The 17896-nt window shown below is 44.4% G+C and overlaps 1 protein-coding gene across 1 annotated transcript in view; it reads left to right on the forward strand.

Moving 5' to 3' along the window:
- Positions 1 to 17896, forward strand: part of LOC146866021 (transmembrane channel-like protein 1) — a 367836-nt gene that overhangs the window by 186811 nt on the left and 163129 nt on the right. Inside the window, exons 11-13 of the mRNA XM_085640218.1 lie at positions 14484 to 14663; positions 14781 to 14933; positions 15827 to 15955. Of these exons, the coding sequence (XP_085496344.1) occupies positions 14484 to 14663; positions 14781 to 14933; positions 15827 to 15955 (462 nt within the window). The remainder of the gene's footprint in view (positions 1 to 14483; positions 14664 to 14780; positions 14934 to 15826; positions 15956 to 17896) is intronic.

A 17896-nucleotide genomic window follows, 5' to 3' on the forward strand; every position in this document is an offset into this window, starting at 1 on the left:
AGCTATACAGAATTAAGCAGGTTATGCCTATCCCTAAGATTCTATAGATCCCAGGAATACAAGGTTTTTTATTCATACTATTTAAGGAGGGCTGCTTTACACTTGTATCTCCCACAACACTTAATATTCTATTGGTGCACCTGCCCATATTGGAGCACCACCATACAGGAAAATGTGTGCAGATTAGCCCAGGGCATTATTGAGCACTCCTTGCCAAGAACAGTGAAAAATAAATGAATGGCTCCAGACGCTCATTTACTATTCTTTTGTTCTGAATTTATTTTTGTGGGTGTCCTGGTCCCACCTGGGACACCCACAGATTTTATTGTTGTAGGAGACCATGGGGGAGTCTTAGGGCACTTAGAATCCCACCGGCTATCTGCATGCAGCCCCTTTCAATGGGTCCATACAGAAGCCAGCAACAACATTTAAAAATAAATAACTTGGAGTGCCCTTGCCCACCTTGGCACCCCGCATCATTCAGAAATATTTTGGACTGCAGGGCCACAGCTGCACCATCTCCCTACAAGTGCTGGAGCTGGCCACCTTTATTTTATTTTATAAATAGTGGGGTGGTCTGGTGGCCACTAAGGGCACCCCATTACATCTGCCACCTTGGGGCTGTGGGAGGAGGCCCGTGGCCACTGCAGCCCTGCCAGCTTCCTTGCCAGCACCCATCCCACTGGAATAGACTTTGAGTGGTTAAGGTATTGTTTTAAAGGCTGTGTCTGCCTTTTGACTGATGCAAACCATTAGGTTTCACCTTACCAGAACTCCATTGTGTCTGTCTGCAAAGGCACCTAAAATCTGGTTACCCATGAATGTTGGACTAATATGGACTAATGAGATACACTTTGTTTTATGTGGTCTTTTACTCCTAAACTGATTTTTTTTTATATCAATGTGCTTTTCTTCTTTTTTAAAACTTCTTTTTATTGGCATTTCTTATATCATATTTTAACACATAGACAGTACATGCATCTACATGCAGAGCCCTCCTCATGACCAACATGGTTTTACATGATATCCCCCAATGAGGACTCTGCTCAGTGGCTCGCATATGTATTCACTGTACTGCAATCTAATAATCAAATAGGTAATATCTGCAGGATCTGAGTGTACAGTGGTATCTTCAATTTCTAAATATGCATTTCGTTTGAGTCTTTCACATTAGCGGTCAGTATTTTCACATTAGGATATAACAGAATAGCACAAGATAAAAAGTCGACATTTTTTAAAGAAGAAAAACAAAAAGGAAAGCCAAAGAAACTTTATAACAAACTGAAGCCAGTGCAGTGGAGCGGTCAAGGTTAAAATGTCAACTACCCTTATCTGGGGTATTAGAGCGTAGGGGGGAGTTAACCCACCGGTGCATAACAAGCGTAAGAGAAATAATTTCCCCCTCCAGCTTGGCCCGATATGGGCCTAATCGCTTGGCACCGCAATAAATAGTTTGAGGGAAGCAACATGTACACCCCTCTCCAAGCAGGGATAGTGACAGACCATCGCGGCTCAACTTCCTCATTCGGGGTATCCCGCTCCACCTCCTCTTACTCTTCACTAGTGGGTAACGGTTGTTCCCAGGACACCATCATTTTTTTCCAGAGATCCACTATGGGGCGTTGTCGTACTCCTTTGGCCTTTTCCCAACTCAGATCCCTACCCTCAGCACTAGCCCAATTTATTACACCCCGATTCCAATGCTCAACCTTAGGTCCCTGTGCAGATTTTCAAACTATTGCTATTCTACGCTTAGCAAGACCCAGGGCTAAGTCAATTAATCTATTCCCAACTTTGCATTTCAATGGACGAGGAAAGAGTCCCAGCAAACATACTCGGGCCGTAGATGGCAACTCCATCTCCAAATCATCCTTGAGTTTGAGAATAAAGGTATCCCAAAAAGGGCGTAGCGTTTTACAGTCCCAAAGCATATGTATGAAATCGGCATCAGGGTGGGTACATCTCGGGCAGCTGTGTGTCTCCCCCCCATAAGAGATAATAAGTCAGTGAGGGGGTCATATAGGTCATATGGATGACACTAAATTGTATGTATTTAAGGCACGTGTTGCAGGAAATCTTCTTCGGGGACTACAGGATTTTACTCCATTCCGCATCAGTGAGTACGCTCCCTACTATCTTTTCCCATCTCCCTCGCAAGTCACTCAGAGGGTTAAGGACGCAGTGAGCAAGGTGGCATAAAACCACTTCACCTGCTGCCCAGCCGTACCCAGGGTCACCAGCCCATGCAAGATTGGGTGTGTTTCAGGTTATTTCCGTCCCTCTCCCCACAATTGCCCAAAAGTGCGTACTAAGGCTTCACAATATAGGGACTGCCCCGGAGGACAGCCATTACCCTCCACCAGTTCCTCAAAGGGCAAAATATTTTTCTCCAAATAACAGTCTCCCACATTTTACACCCCCACCTGTGTCCACGTCGCCAGTTGATCTTCAGTGAATAAGGACATGGGAGTACCATGTGGTAAACCCACACGGGAAAGCATAGGAGTGTATCTCTGAGCTTTTTTAATTCTATCATGGGATCTCTTCCAGGCCTGTAGTGCGGTGCGCTGTAACACTGAGCTGTATTTGGTGTGTGTAGACGGAACCAACAATTTAGCCAGCAACAGGGGGGGGCTGGCCAATCCGGCTCTAACAAACAAGTGCTCTCCTCCTTTACCTCTCCCAGCCACTGCGCCAGCCACTGCATATAGAACTCAAAGTTCAGCACACCTAGTCCACCTTCTGTCATGGGCCGCTGCAGTGTCTTCACGGAGACTCTCGGCGCCTACCGTCCCATACTAATTCTCTCAAAAGTGTATTTAACAGGCGAACCAATCCCAGTGACATCAAGACTGGGAGGTTGACAAAATATAAAAGCCGAGGCAGCATGACCATTTTAGATCGAGATATCCTAGCCATAATGGGGAGTTGCAATGTACGCCAGAACTGAACACAGGATTTAAGTGATCTCACTGCTCTGCCCAAGTTTCCCTCCCTCAGATCTTCCAGGGAATGTAACACCTGGATACCAAGGTATTTAAAGGAGTGGGAGGCCCACTGTATTTCCAGCTGCAAGGTCTCCGGTCGGGGCAGCGGTCCCACAATAGGAAACAAATATGTCTTGGCCTTATTAACCCGAAGGCCTGATAATGGCCAAAGCCCTATAAAATCTGCATCGCTGATGTGGTACCAGTTACTGCGTCCTCTAGATAAATCAACAAGTCATCCGCGTTGAGCGAAATAATGTGTATCTGGGTGCCTACTCAAAGACCCAGTCCAGCGCCCCCCAGTTGTGCTTTTACCGAGAGTGGCTCTATTGCTAAAGCTTAGGAGGGTAGAAAGAAGGCACCCCTGTCGTGTGCCTCGAAAGATCGAGTATTGAGTAGAAATCGTCTTGCCCGTTTTAACTCTTGCAGTTGGGGATGCATAAAGGAGCCGCACACATTTGACCCAGTTACTCCCAAGGCTCATAAGCAACGTGACTTCAAAAAGGCATTCCCAACTAATCGTGTCAAATGCCTTTTCCAGGTCTACTGACAGTGCTGCTGCTCGCTGGCCCCAGAAGGTTCCTCCTTATATAGCACGGAGTAGAGTCTCTGGAGATTGTAGGAGGTGCAGCGGGAGGGAATAAATCCATTCTGGGCGGGTAAGCCAGAGTGTTCATATGGGGGAGGAGCCTATTTGCCAAGACTTTGCTAAGGATTTTGAAGTCTAGGTTTAACATTGAAAGGGGCCTAAAATCTGTCGCTTTGGCAGCCGCCTCGTTAGTTTTAGGGAGTGGTATCACAAGTGCCTCCCGTGTTGTACCGGGTAGTTCACCCCTATCAAGTGAATCATCATAGAGAACCTCTAGCTGGGGCACTAGACTAGTGGCAAACCTTTTATAAAACTAAGTCGGGAGACCATCCGAGCCCGGAGTCTTACCCGTTGCCATGTATCCCATGGCAATCCGGATTTCATGCACCGATACCGGGCCTCCCAACTCCTCCTGCATCTGACGATCTAGAGCATGGAACGGCAGGATGTCAAAAAAGTCCGTAGTGAGGGACTGGTCAATCATTGCCTCGGCAGCGTACAACCTCTCATAAAAACTGTGGAAGGCACTATTGATATCATCTGTGACGGGCGATCCTCGGAACGCCACCTGAATCAACCATGCCAGTAGGCCTTCCGGCCATCCCCTCTTCCCTCTGCATCCTATCGAGTTAGTCCCTAAAACTGTGACATTGAAGTCAATTTATTACTTCCTGATAGGTCTCCCTAGTCTCCTGCAACTGAAGCAGAGAGGCAGGATTCGTGCCTTGAGCATTATCTAAACGGCGTCATTTCTCTTCTAAGTTTAGGATTTCATTGTGTGTTTCTCATTGTGCACCGATCGATTGTCCCATACAATATCCCCTCTCCACCACTTTAAAGGCCTCCCACCCTATCCAGGGTCGGAGACGCCGTATGCGCATTTGTGAAGAAGAAGGAACAAGTGTATTCAAGGAGGTCCGGTATGGGACATCCTCCAATGCTAATGTATTAAGTCTCCAGTAAGGGATCGGAGGTCTTCTCTCTATAGGTTGATAAAACAACAATAGGGGACTGTGGTCAGATAGAGTGTGTCCCAAATATTCCGTATGAGTGACAGAGCCTGTGAGCGTTGGTGAGCAGAAAAAGGTTCCTAGTCTGGTATGAACCTGGTGAATCGATGAGAAGAAAGAATATTCCCTTTCTCGCTGGTGCCGCTGTCTCCAGACATCAACTAATCGCCAGCGTTGGATCCAGTCTCGAAACTCCACAGCTGTGCTGTGAGACTGCGCCCCTGGGAGTGGAGGGTGGGAACGGTCAGTTGCAACGTCCGCTACGCAATTAAAGTCTCCTCCTTATAATAACTGCCCATTCATATGCACTACCATTTTAGCCGATAGGGAGACCAGGTACGCGACCTCATCCTGATTGGGGATGTAAATGTTTCCCAATACTATCTCTCGTCCCGCCAATCTACCCACCAAGAAGATATACCTACCCTCTGTGTCAGTCATAGAATGAATAAAGTCGAAGGGGGCTCCATGTTTTACCCAGATCAACACCCCCCTCGAGAAGGCCGAAAAGGATGTCGAATCGACCTGACCTCTCCATCGTTCGGAAAGTTTCCTCACTTCATCGTTGGCCAAATGGGTACCCTGAAGAAGGGCAATTTGTATACCCCTGCGCTTTAAACATGGGTATACATTGTGCCGTTTAGCCATGGTCCCAATCCCTCTTATATTCCAAATCAAAAACTTTATAACATTATGTGTGTGTACCATAGTGGCAGTGAATCATTCGCCAAGGAAAACATAACAACCCTGTTGTTGAACAACTCCCCGACCCCAGGGCAGTCTGGCAACGGCCAGCTGCCCAAACATCGTGGAAAACATCGAACACTAGCTGAGGCCCAGTTCCCGAAAGGTAGTGGGCTCAAGGGGGGGATAAGGACGGTGTCTGAGACGGGTATCGTACCCCAAGCCCACCGGGACTAATCAAGGACATCTAAATCTGGACTCAAGCAGGCATCAGGGATCCCCCCGACCCCCATGGAGTCACCCATGATATCTAAGTCTCGTCTTCATCAAAGGATCTCATCTGCTGTGTTGGAGATAACCACTGGTAATTTCACACTGCTATTATGGGATGAGTCTAAGTCAATCCCCTCAGTATCTCTCGAGGAGCGAGTTCCGGCCTCTGAGGGTGTTCTCTTGTCTTGCATGATGGCCGCTACTGACTGTAGGGCCTCAGCTCTCTCCTTTTCGGTATGCGAGGACGTTGGTCAACTCGGTGCTCCTCTTCTGGAGCGTCTCAGGATCTCTTTTCGGATTCACGTCTCTCAGAGTCCAAGTTTGTGGCTGTGCTGATGGCGGAGCTCCGGTTTTGTAGGACTCTAATCACTCCCAGGCAGACTTGGGGTAATCACAGAAGTTTGTCTTTCCATCCAGGAGTATACGTAGGCGGGCAGGGAAGATCAAAGAATACTAAAGCCCCTCCTCTCTTGGTGCTTTCTTGACCTCTAGGAAGAATGTTCGTTTCCTCTGGACATCTAGGGTATAGTCAGGGAAGATGGAGACCCTGCTATTACCCACCGTGTACGGTCCCTCCGTCCGGGCTTTATGCAGGAGAGCGTCCCTGTCCCTGAAATGCAGTAGTCAAGCCACCACTGGTTGTGGAGGGCGACCCGGGGCCAGTGGCCTGGCCGGGACGCGGTGCGCTCTTTCCAGGGTATAGAAGGTTGATAGGCACACGGGGGCCACCCCACTTCGTAGCCATTATTCTAAAAAGGATACCATGTCGTTACCTTTGGTGCCTTCCGGGAGGCCAAGAACTCGAATATTGTTCCTCCTATTGGGCCCCTCGGCATCTTCGGCTCGCTGCTCTAGGGTGTGGACCCGATCCGTAAGGTCCCCCATCTGCGTCATCAGAGAATGGTGCGCTGGTTCAAGGACTGTGGTTCTGGACTCAGTGTCTTTTACTCTTTCAGTTAGCTTCTTATCTTCTTCCCTGAGTAGGCCAAGGCCCACCGACACTGTACTAATGTCATGATGGAGGGTGGCCTTAGTGTCAGCAATCGCTTCCAATATTCTTGTCAGCTGCTGTAGTACTGGGTCGCCCAAGTCACTTTGCGTTTTTTTCTTGAAGAGTCTCTTCAGTCTCCTGGGTAACCCCAGGTGGCTTTGCTCTTGGCTTCCCCATCTCAGTGGGACCTCCTTAATTTCTTCCCCTCCATAATGATGTATCCCCAGGGGTCTTCTCTCAGATCTGTGCCAGGCAACAAGGGATGTCATATTTGCCTTCCCATTCTCCCTGTTACAGACTCAGGTGGGCACTTGCCTCGGCACTAACTATGGGTCCGCAGGTGTCCCCATATGCCCCTGCGCTTTTCATGCAGACCGCAGTCCTATCTCCAGCCTTGCACCTCCGCTAGTCAGCATCCCAAGAAAACTCCTCTTCTTTGATCCAGGGATAAGTGCACTCCCGTGTTTTACACTAGTTGATACATCCACAAAGTTTGCGCTACTCAGGAGTGCATGCACAAATCCGACCTCAGTCGCGCCACAACTCTCAGTCCGTCCAGGTTAATCAACTGTGTTGTCAGAGATCAGACCATCTCCCTGGGTCCTCCCCGCAAACAGTAAATTTTCCCTGTGCAGGTGACTCTCACCTCAATCTGTCATGTGGTCCAGTTAGGGTATTCACCAATGGCCAAATAGTATCCCAATACCTGGATTGTGGTGCCTCCCCTCTTCCACGAGTGCTCAGTGGTGGCATCATTAACATGGCACAGTTATCAGCTCGGCCTCCAGATAGCCCAGGAAGGTACTCAGGTGTGTCCCCGCATTTTCAGGTGGACCATACCCCTAGGCACCACCTGTCTGCTGTAAAGGTCAGTCCCTAGGAACTCACTAGCCTCAAAGTGGGCCGAGGACCATGATACACAGCAACATATGTTCAGTATCAACTTCACTTGATTCTCCTACCACAAAGTCAGGAAAACAAACCACCATCAGATAAATGTTAAAATAAAATATTCTTTAAATTCATTTGAAACAGCAAATTATAAAATTCCCATTTTGACATACAATCTCCCCACCAAAATTCCGCTTCTCAAGGGGCAGAGGAGAAGAATAGTAAACTGAGTCAACTTTATTGCAGTGTTTGAAGTACAACATTAAAAAACATTACCATAAATTGCTCTCTAACAAATTCAATGAAACGTATCACTAAACGTGGCTGTGCATAGTTGTTGGCTGTTTGACTTAGCTACACTAACATGTGTTGAAGAACTTCTCAGCAAGATTCAGGAGGATTAAACATTGCAATCATCAGATATGAGATTCATTCATAAGATTCATTCAAGCGCTCCACCCATCACTTTATTTTTCTAAGTGAGATGTCACAAGTGCTATGTGTAAGCCCATTTACTGTAAATGCTATGGATAAGCCCAGCCAAAGGTCTTATGCTTCATCTTCCATTGGACTCAAGCTGCACCTCAATCATTTTTCCAAAATACCCAAAATTTGTCTAGGGTTGCTTATTTTCTCATCTGGAATATATCTGACCAGGCAGGTCAAGCTGGCCTGTTCCTGGTTGAGCAGCACCAAGCAGCACCAAGTGTGATTTGGATATAGATGTTCTCTCTCTAGATTAGTAAAGTGGGTAAAAAATGCTAGACTAAAATATGGCCTGAGTAGTTACATGTGGCTCATTCAAGCATTCTAGTTATTATTTACATGTTTTTTAGCAGACACCCTGGGGCCGATTCACAAAGGGCCTCATCACTCATGGAGGAAGCCATGCAGTCTTGGTGTAGGCCCCGCATTCATGGCGGGGCCCACACTCCTGGCGGGACCTCTGCACTGCCGTCACTCATTGTGGATGTTCACCCAAGTGTGCGGGCCCCAGCCACGAGCGTGCCCCCCACCACGAGCACGGTCCCCACCATGACTGTGGGGCCTCCGCACAAATGCAAGTGTGGAGGCCCTTTGTGAATCTGAACCCCTAAGTCGAACAGGTATATCTAGACAATATTCTCATGCTCACTGTGCCTTTGGACTCTAGCTGCATCTCACTGATGAGGCCTAAAAGGCCACAACCGGCCTGGAGTTGCTTGTGTTCCTTCTAAAGGGGTCCTGGCCATTCAGCAATGGTAGCTTTGCTTTCTATGCTTTTGAACTTGAGTAGGATCACCGATTAAGAAGAAGGATACTTCTTGCCTGCTGAAGGAATGCCTGCCAAAAGGGCTTTGTAAGAGTTTGTTTCTCTCCCTGTACTGAATGTCTGTGCCCAGGAATTTTATTCAGGAGTGTTGAGACCAATTCAGAACTCTTTGTTGACCTGTGCCTTCTAGAAAAAACTAACTACTGGATAGAGTTTCCTCAAACGTTCTATGTGCTTGGAAGCAGTGGATGTCTTGGACACACAAGAAAGTGCTGATCACAAACTACCGTAAAGTACGTGACCTGGGTACTCAAATTCCAGTCTTGAAGCAGTGTGAGCTTGGAGGTGATATGCTCTGTCAAGCTAGAGAAGTAATTCTGCATTGGAATCATTTTTTCCTGACTTGTAGAGTACTGGAGAGGTTACAACAGATATGTGTGGGTCCCCAAACCATGGGACAAGTAGGTCCAAAAATTATTACAGATTTGCAAACTCCTTCCAAGCTTCCTTTAATATACCCGTTAGAAGAGAAGTTTGGTTCAAATTATGGTAAATTACTTTTCCCCACCCTATCCATCTCACCATCAACTTTCCCTTCAATCACCTACTTTAATGTACTCATTGGCTCTGGTGGACAACATGTTTTATTGCTTCATTTTTTACCAGTTCCTATTTTGCTTGACATTTTTTATAAATCTGAATTCTGTTACAACCTATGATTGGTTTAAGGTATTACTATTTTTAGGATACTTTACTTGTCAAATTCATTTCTGTTTGATTCCATTTGTTTTGGACTTTTACATTCTTTATATCTAAATTATATGGTTGTTTGGATGTGCTGCTACATATAAAACCTCATACAGTTTCTTAAGGAATTGTTTTACTGCTTCGGCCTAGCAATTAAAAGTGAGCAATGGAACCTTTAGAGATAATAATTTCATCTCAGTGGATTTATCATTGTGGTATGACCAAGGAAACCTGTTTCCTAGAAAAGGGAAAAGTAAACCACATTGCAGAATGTATAGGGGCTGGTATTTTATATGCAGGACAGATCACAACAAACATCACAATACTATGGGCCTTATTTACAACAAAGTGACCCAGCACGGGGCCGTAAGCCATTGTGCTGTGCCGCACGGAGTCAGTTGCAAAGTACAGGGATATATCATATAAACAACGATATGACAGATCCCTATGCTCCCACCTGCGCTGGTGCACAATTGGCTTTCATGCACCGACGCAGGCACCCTTGCAACATGGTGCAAGGGTGCCTGCATTGCACAGAGATTGCTTTTGTACAGGAAGGGATACCTTCCTGCACAAAAACATTCACGAGAGGTGATTTCCTCTTTCTATGTGTGCTTCAGAATGCAGAACTCATAGAAAGAGGAAAAAACGAGGAGAAATTAAAACATTTCTCCTCGTTGCACCTCTCCTGTGCCTCCCCAGGGGGGGTAGCATTCTGATACATTCCCAGGTTTACAATTTCTCGTAAATCTGGGAATGTGTTAAGTTTCATGGGTGTTGCATGGAAACACCCACAGCAACACCCATGGAACACTCCTTTCCTGCAAAGTGTTGTGTGTAAAGGGGTCATATTTACAAGGACAGGAAAAGCCACGCAGGGCGGCTTTTTGTGTCCTTGTAAATATAAGGCAGCAAAATGCGCACCCGGCTTTGTCACAAAAAGTGACACACCGGCGGCGCAAGGGGCTTGCAAATATGCCCCTATGATTTCAAAGAATAAGAATGTTGGGAGAACAATTTTTGCATTTAGGAAAATGTGTTATTAGTTGCAAAGGATATGGGTTCTTTCCGAAGTAGTATGTCTACAAACTCCTGTCTATTGGGAATCTAGTATCCAGTTGTAGCACTTGACTTTCTCAAGTAGTGAGAGGCAGAGCAGTCCAAGGCTTACTCAGAGGAGGTAGTGTGCTAGTACCGAGTCTATAGGCAACAAATAACATCCAATAAATGTTTTTCTAGCCGGTACCTTTACTTATAAGAAAAAGTACTTTATTACAATTACTATAATCAATACTAGACTTTAATTTATATGATGTCATGTGGGAATATATCTAGGGGTCACAAAAAAATTGTGTGCTTCGAAAGAAAACCTGCCGAAGGGAAATGATACTCGGAGACAGCAAGAATCCACTGTATTCGCTTACTGGGAGACCCCTCACCCACCAGGGTTGCCCCTAGGTGGCATGCTTCATCATTGGTGTTTGTCCCAATCCTCTATAGATTGAGTCGTGCTGCGATTTGGCGTTTACCCAGGAGCACTAACTGGTTATATATCAAAAAATGAAGTGGAAGAGAGTGGAAAACTGAGGTTAAAAATGCCTAACTAGTGGGCCACTGTTTTATTCCCACCCCTAGTTGATAAGGTTAAAATCAGGGGTGATGACTGGAAAAAACAGACCTTAATGAATCTAGTTATCTCAGTGGAGCATTATTTCTATGGGAACAACACCCCCCCCCCCCCCCCCGCAATAGTTTATACTCCTTGTGAACCCTGAACCATATAACCACAATGCAGCACACATACACAAAATACAATATAATGGAGTGTATTTATCAAAAGGCAGTCTACTTTCCTTGTCAGAGTATCACCACATTAGTAGAAGCAAAAATATGCCATAATAACTGAATGTAACACTTTAAAATATTTAAGGATGGTAGCTTCTTAAAATGAGCTTTATTAAAATATGTGATGACTCACTGTAATCAATAAAATATTCCAAGTTTTGTGGTTTTCAATAAAGTATTTCAGTTGAATGAAATGTGTGCCCGAGTCTTTCTTTACCATGCTGGAAGCACAGGCTTAAGACCAAACAACAGCTGTCCCCCACACTACAGAGGCCCATGCTCTAAGGAATGCCTGAATTTCTATTGAAAGCCTCCATAGGTCACTCTTTCTCTAACCTGAGAGACATAGGTTGAGCATTCAAAAAGGATGTATTGGTTATTTTTGTGGGGGCGACTTATGAGTGGCTTCACTGCTCCAAATGCCTTTGTGCGGTAAAGTGTGCTCCGGTACCGGTTGGGGCAGCCATATTCTTGATTTTTATTGTGTGCTAAGGGAAGCCTCAATACTCTTGTGGCTCTTGCGGGCTCATGGCACCATTACTTCATCGCATGCTGGAGCCAGCTCCCTTTCTTCTCTTGGTCAATGGCGCAAGCACTGGCAGGAGCAAGTTTAAGTGTTCTTTCTGTCCATGCTGGCTGCAGGTGGGAGGCTTGATGTAAGGTGTGCCTGTCCCTCCCAGACACTGCCATATGGCATGGGGGAAGCACCTGACACACGCTCCTGTGCCTTCGGTCCCTTCGAAGAGGGGGTGCACACAGGGACCCAAGCAATTGGAGAGCACTACTCTTGGTTATTGCATCAGTTGGTTTAATTTTGGTGTTGGTTTCCAGGAACTGGGGCTCCCTGGGAATAATAGACATTTATTGGGAGGGGGCCCACTCACATACCCCCTTCCATCCTCCATTTTGCTTTCACAAACCGTTGGATTTAAGTCCTCCACTGGAGTATCCTGGAAGTACAAAGAGGGAGTCTGCTTGTGTCGAACTGGACTCGGTTCTTCCATTTGAGCAAGCTGTTTTCTTGGGAACAGATGGGCCAGTTTGCAGGGGAAAGGTCTCCTTTTGCTCCTGGTGGTCAGCTTTAGCCACCAGGACTGTTCATTCAAGACATCCTGGCCTCTAAATGTGCCTTGTGCAACACATATTTCCTGTTTGTGCGCCCAGCACCTCTCCTGGGAACAGGGTCTTTGTCAGCAGACCCCAAGGTGGAGTGGCCTCCCTACCTGCATCTTCCAAGTCCTATAGCCTCCTATTTGGCCACATGTGGAACAACTGCTTGCCCTCCTTCTAGAAGTCATACTCCTACAAGACCAGTCCACAGAAAATCAAGGGGAGTCCTTCTTGGCCCTCCAGCATGTCCATCCCTCTGTTGTCCTGTAGACGCCAGAGGGGGCCCAGAAACACTGGCCCAAGAGAAACAAATCTTAGTTTCTGTCAACGGAAGTCAGATGTTCTTCAATTTATCGTTGCAGAAGGGATCAGGTGTTTTGTTTCTTTCAAGTGGCCATTCCTCTGTGTCGCTTTCCCAGACCCAGATTGATCTCAAATGCCTCTCTCTTGTGGGGGGGTTTTTAAGCATTGGTGGAAAGTTCTAGAAGGTAGGCACCTCTACCCAATCCTAGGGTGGCACATCATCACTCCACCAATGCCCCACCGTCCTGCCCACCCTTTTGGAACAATATGGGGACTAGAAAGGATCACCTGAAAGATCCCTCTAAAATTACGTTTTTCAACTTCTGTGTGCTGCATCAAGCAGCACACATAGACGTTACAAAACACCATTTAAAGATTGTTTATCTGAAGGAAAGTAGACCTTCCTGCACAAACACAATCTTCCCCTCAACGTAAACACCCTTGCACTATGGTGCAAGTTTGCCTGAGTTGGCGCTAGGCTGATAAATTCAGCGCCAGCGCAAGGGGAAAGACAGGGCTGCACCACATTGTTGGAAAAATGGTGCAGCCCTGCGTTTCAGAAGTGGTGGAGCGCAGCGTTAAGCCAAGGAGGCAACGCTGCGCTTCGCCGCTTCCCAGTAAATATGACCCTAAGTGCCTTATCTTGAAATTCATACTCAATCAGGAAAAGCATGAAAAGAGATTAAAAAGCGAGAACAACTGTGAAACTCCCTCAAAGCTGAGATAAAGAACATCCCAACATCCCAAATTTGACATCTTTAAACAAAACCTTAAAACCCACCCACTGAAAGAGGCTTTCCTCTCTTCAATCTATATGGCCTAGACTATCCTGACTAGTAATAGCGTCTGGGCCCCAAGGAGCGTGGAACAACTTTAGACAAGGTTCAACCCTCAATTAACCTTTTATCAGATTTCAAACCTACCTTAATTGATTCACATGCAAAGGGGATCCACCAATATTATTGATTGTCTCCCTTTGTGGCAAAAACATTAAGAAGTGCCTCCTGTCACAAGCTAGCGGGTTACAGAACAATGAAAGAGACAAATACATATATTAGTATAACGATGCTGGGTAAATTTGCTGAGCCCCAAACAGGAAAGACATCAATTTAGAAAAGCCTTCCTGGCACAGGATGATACAATGGGGCCTATTCACAAAGGTAAACTTACACATGAGTAAATCTACACATGTAGGTTTACTCTAACACTTTTTAGTAATGTTACTACTTTTGGCTATTCATCATTTAGGAGAGTGAAGTCACTCAAAAGTGTAAACTTACGTGTAAAACCCCTAAAATAGGGGTTAGAGCCAAATGAGCAGGACTTGGACTACATAGAAAATAAGGGAGGCAAGCACCTTTTAAATATTCACATAAAAATAAATGTGATAGTAAAAAATTCAATATAACTAAAAAGCAATACTATTTAAATAAAATATTTTCTTATCTTTTTTTCTGGCACCCCGGTGGCAAATACCTCCATATGGTAAAGTACAGGGAAATTTAAAAAATAGTAAAAATAAATTTATGTTAAACATTATTGTAAATATATTTTATAAAGTATTTTAAATGCAGAAGGAAAAAGGGAAAATGCAATTTGTGAATAGATCCAGTGATTTCATGTTCATATAAAATTTACGTTACATTTAATTTTCTGAAATATTGAAAGTAAAATCCAACTCAAATATGTCATATTTGTAAATGTATAGAAATGCCACATACATACATACATGAATAAAAAAAATGCCACTCCTGAAATGTAACAATAAGTGATATTTTTACTTGTCTTTCTCTTTTTATAGGTTAACATGGTTATGTCGCTCCTGGGCATGTTTTGTCCAACTTTATTTGATGTAATTAGCGGTTTGGAAAACTATCATCCAAGAATAGCACTGAGATGGCAACTAGGACGTATCTTTGCTCTATTTTTGGGAAACCTGTACACGTTCCTTATAGCCCTGATGGACGAGATCAATCTGAAGGCAAGCAGCTTCCATTACGTTCACCCTCACGAGATCTAATTTTGAAAGCTACCCATAAAGGGATGCATTTATTGTGCCAATATTGTATTGTTAAACTGCCTTCTTTCATACTTTTAGCGAGAAGAAGAAAAGATAGTGATGTATAATATGACTATATGGGAAGCAAGTTTGTACAATGGAACAGTATCTGGAAACTCCACTGCACCCCCCATTCAAGTGGATCCGTCCGACGTTCCCAGAGGACCCTGCTGGGAGACAATGGTTGGGCAGGTAATACTAGATTCAGCCAAAAACACTCTGGGCAGGCCTGCACTTTGTTCTTTAAAAAAGCAAATGTATAAAGATCCCACCTGTTACACCAGGTGCATCATACTCACAGATTTGTCCTTGAATAAGGCTTACAGGTTGTCTAATATTTCCACAATACCTAAAGTCATAAATTTGACAGAAATCAATTCACTAAGTTACATTATGATACAGATTGATGTTAATATTACTACCTTATGTATGAGTACGTTTTGTATGACTCATTTAAATGCATCACTGAAATATTAAAGTGATAGGCAAACAAGTGATCATGCTTATTGAAGATAGATAGTATTGAAAGATTGAGTTATGCCATGGTGTCCCGTTGCGGGTACCAAACACAGCTAATTTATCTGCCCCTCTTTAGTGCTTTGCCATCACTCCCTCCAATGTACATTTGCAGAATTGTCCATGTGGCGATGACGGTTACACAAGGTCTAACTACCATTTGTATGTTCATAGCCGCAAGCAAAATGGAACTGCAAAAGCTGTCCCCATTCCCACTCCTGTGTAAGATAGTGTTGTGTATCATAAGCTATGTCAGATATATGGCAGACGAGGTCTGTCATGTCAATAAAGTAGCAATTTCTAGTTATTGCACGCCCATTAAAAATAACTTTTTCTGTCTGAACATGATGTTACAATAGAGCAGAATGTGATTTGTTGACATTACCAGTCAATGGGAGCAATCACCAGACTATAAAGAAAAATGGTAATACCCTATGAAGCTGAAAGATGTGCATACATGCAGTGGTTAAACATTCCCTTTTTATGAGTTGGGCTATTACTTATGACCCAGAGTAAACTCAAATATTATGAGACGTGTTTTCATTGACGCTGCTTATGTGTATTCACAGGAATTTGTACGTCTGACGGTATCTGACATAATGACTACATATATTACCATTCTCGCTGGAGATTTCCTGCAAGCTGTTTTTGTCCGTTTTTTCAATTATTGTTGGTGCTGGGACCTGGAATATGGATGGGTGAGTTGCATTTTCTTTAATTGTATTATATCATTGTTACTTGCACAATGATAATGCAATATTAACAGTAGGCAATGCCAACAGGAATGTGCATGTAATTAGCACTGTGTAAAGTTTCAAAGTCAGGAGACTCACAACTTTGTAAGTGTTGTGTTGCATGCTAAGATTTTTTTTTTTAAAGGGGGCAGAATTATACCCGAAACACTTGAATGTAATACTGTGCTTCACTCATTTTCTAAAATGTAGTCCAACCCAGCCAGCCTTACTCTTGCATGTGAGCTTAAAGTGTGTACCCAACTCCTAACCTCTTACATTTCCAACATAGTTAATGCACAGCTACATTTTGGAAAGTGCTGCCCTGCTAGAGGGAGCTTGTCACGAGGAGCCTGGACATCAAGAAGGTTGTAAAGAGCCTGTGTTCCGGGAAAACAAATCAAACCTTGAAAAATGGGCTTTGTTCAGCGGTACTGCCTTTGAACAAATCTCTAACCAGCGCACAAGATTTTTGAACTCAGAAATTTGATTGTTCCAGCCATGGAAAAACTCAGCAGGAGCTAGGTTTCGAGCCAAACCAAGCCCACCAACTCAGCAGCTGCAAGTAGTCATAAATAACTCCACACCATGACTGAACAGTGTTTCCAGTGAGCAGCCCTAGCTTATTTGAAATCCTGCCTCAACCAGCCACCCCTTCATCGCTCGACCCAATGTCTGACACCACCTCACTGGAGCTTCAGCACCATCAAGCTTCTTTGATCCAGTGACCGAGCAAGCACAGTTATCCTTGGATCAAGAAATCCCACTCAGTGACTCATCATTTTCATGGCTACTTTTTGAGGATGTCGAGACAGATCTCCAGTGCTGCCTCTTTGAGCCCTCCAGGAGACTCCTGGTGAATTCAACATTGCTTGACTGGGTACATCAGTGTTGTCCATCCTCCTGAGCTGATATTAGAATTGCACTTTCAAAGTGAACCTGAGTCTTATGGGTCTATTTAGACTTTGGCGAAGGCCTCACTTCACCCATCCACCTCCAAACTATGCTCCACTTTGAGGATATGACTGAATGACCATGTCCCTACCTATGCCCCACATTCTAATTTGTAACTGAGGAGCAGTAGGCAGACATTTGCAAAATCAATCAGGGTGCTAAAAGCTATGCGCTTATCAGTGCTTGTCCAATTCCAGCTCTCTGTTACATGTGTTGATAGTGGAAAGCTAGTCCAGAAATCTAGATGGACGTAGAATCCAGTCCACGGTTTACCACAGATGTAGCAGAGTAATATCTGTTTTTAATACCTATTTGATAATGTGTTGTTAAGAACTTTAGAAGTTTTTAACATGATTGTATGATTGTAGTTTACCACTCACCAAATACCACCCTTACATGTAATGCAGGTCTGCCAGGATTGATACTATAGTTGTCCACTGCTGAAATTAAAATTGTAGTTACTGTAAACTTTATCCTCATGCATTAAGAGAACCAAGCTATGTCCAATCACAAATCATGAGAAATGAAGAGCAATCTAAGATTCATTCAATATTCCCCAATGCAGACTTACATAAAGGGAACCTATTGGATTGGTTGATGATAGTCGTTATCATACTTGACAAGATACAAACAAACATTGTTATGCTTAACAAATCCCTTTCTGCTGATTTTGACTTATAGGACAGGATGACAAAGATACACTGAAAATAGCTTCATCTTAGGAAATACCAGGATATAAGATATATATATGTAAGGACAGCTTTTTCCCGAAATCTGAACTCTGTCGTGATCCTACCAAATCGTAGGGAAAAAACAGAAACCTACATTCCAGCGATCTTCTGTCCCAGAGATCACAAACACGCTAGGGTCAGAAAACTCATGAAGTAAATTATGAAGACCAATAAATAGTATAATCATGAGGTAAGGGTTATGAGATCATTTCCGCAGAAAACA

This window comes from Triturus cristatus, chromosome 2_1 (assembly GCF_964204655.1).
Source record: "Triturus cristatus chromosome 2_1, aTriCri1.1, whole genome shotgun sequence".
Taxonomy (NCBI): domain Eukaryota; kingdom Metazoa; phylum Chordata; class Amphibia; order Caudata; family Salamandridae; genus Triturus; species Triturus cristatus.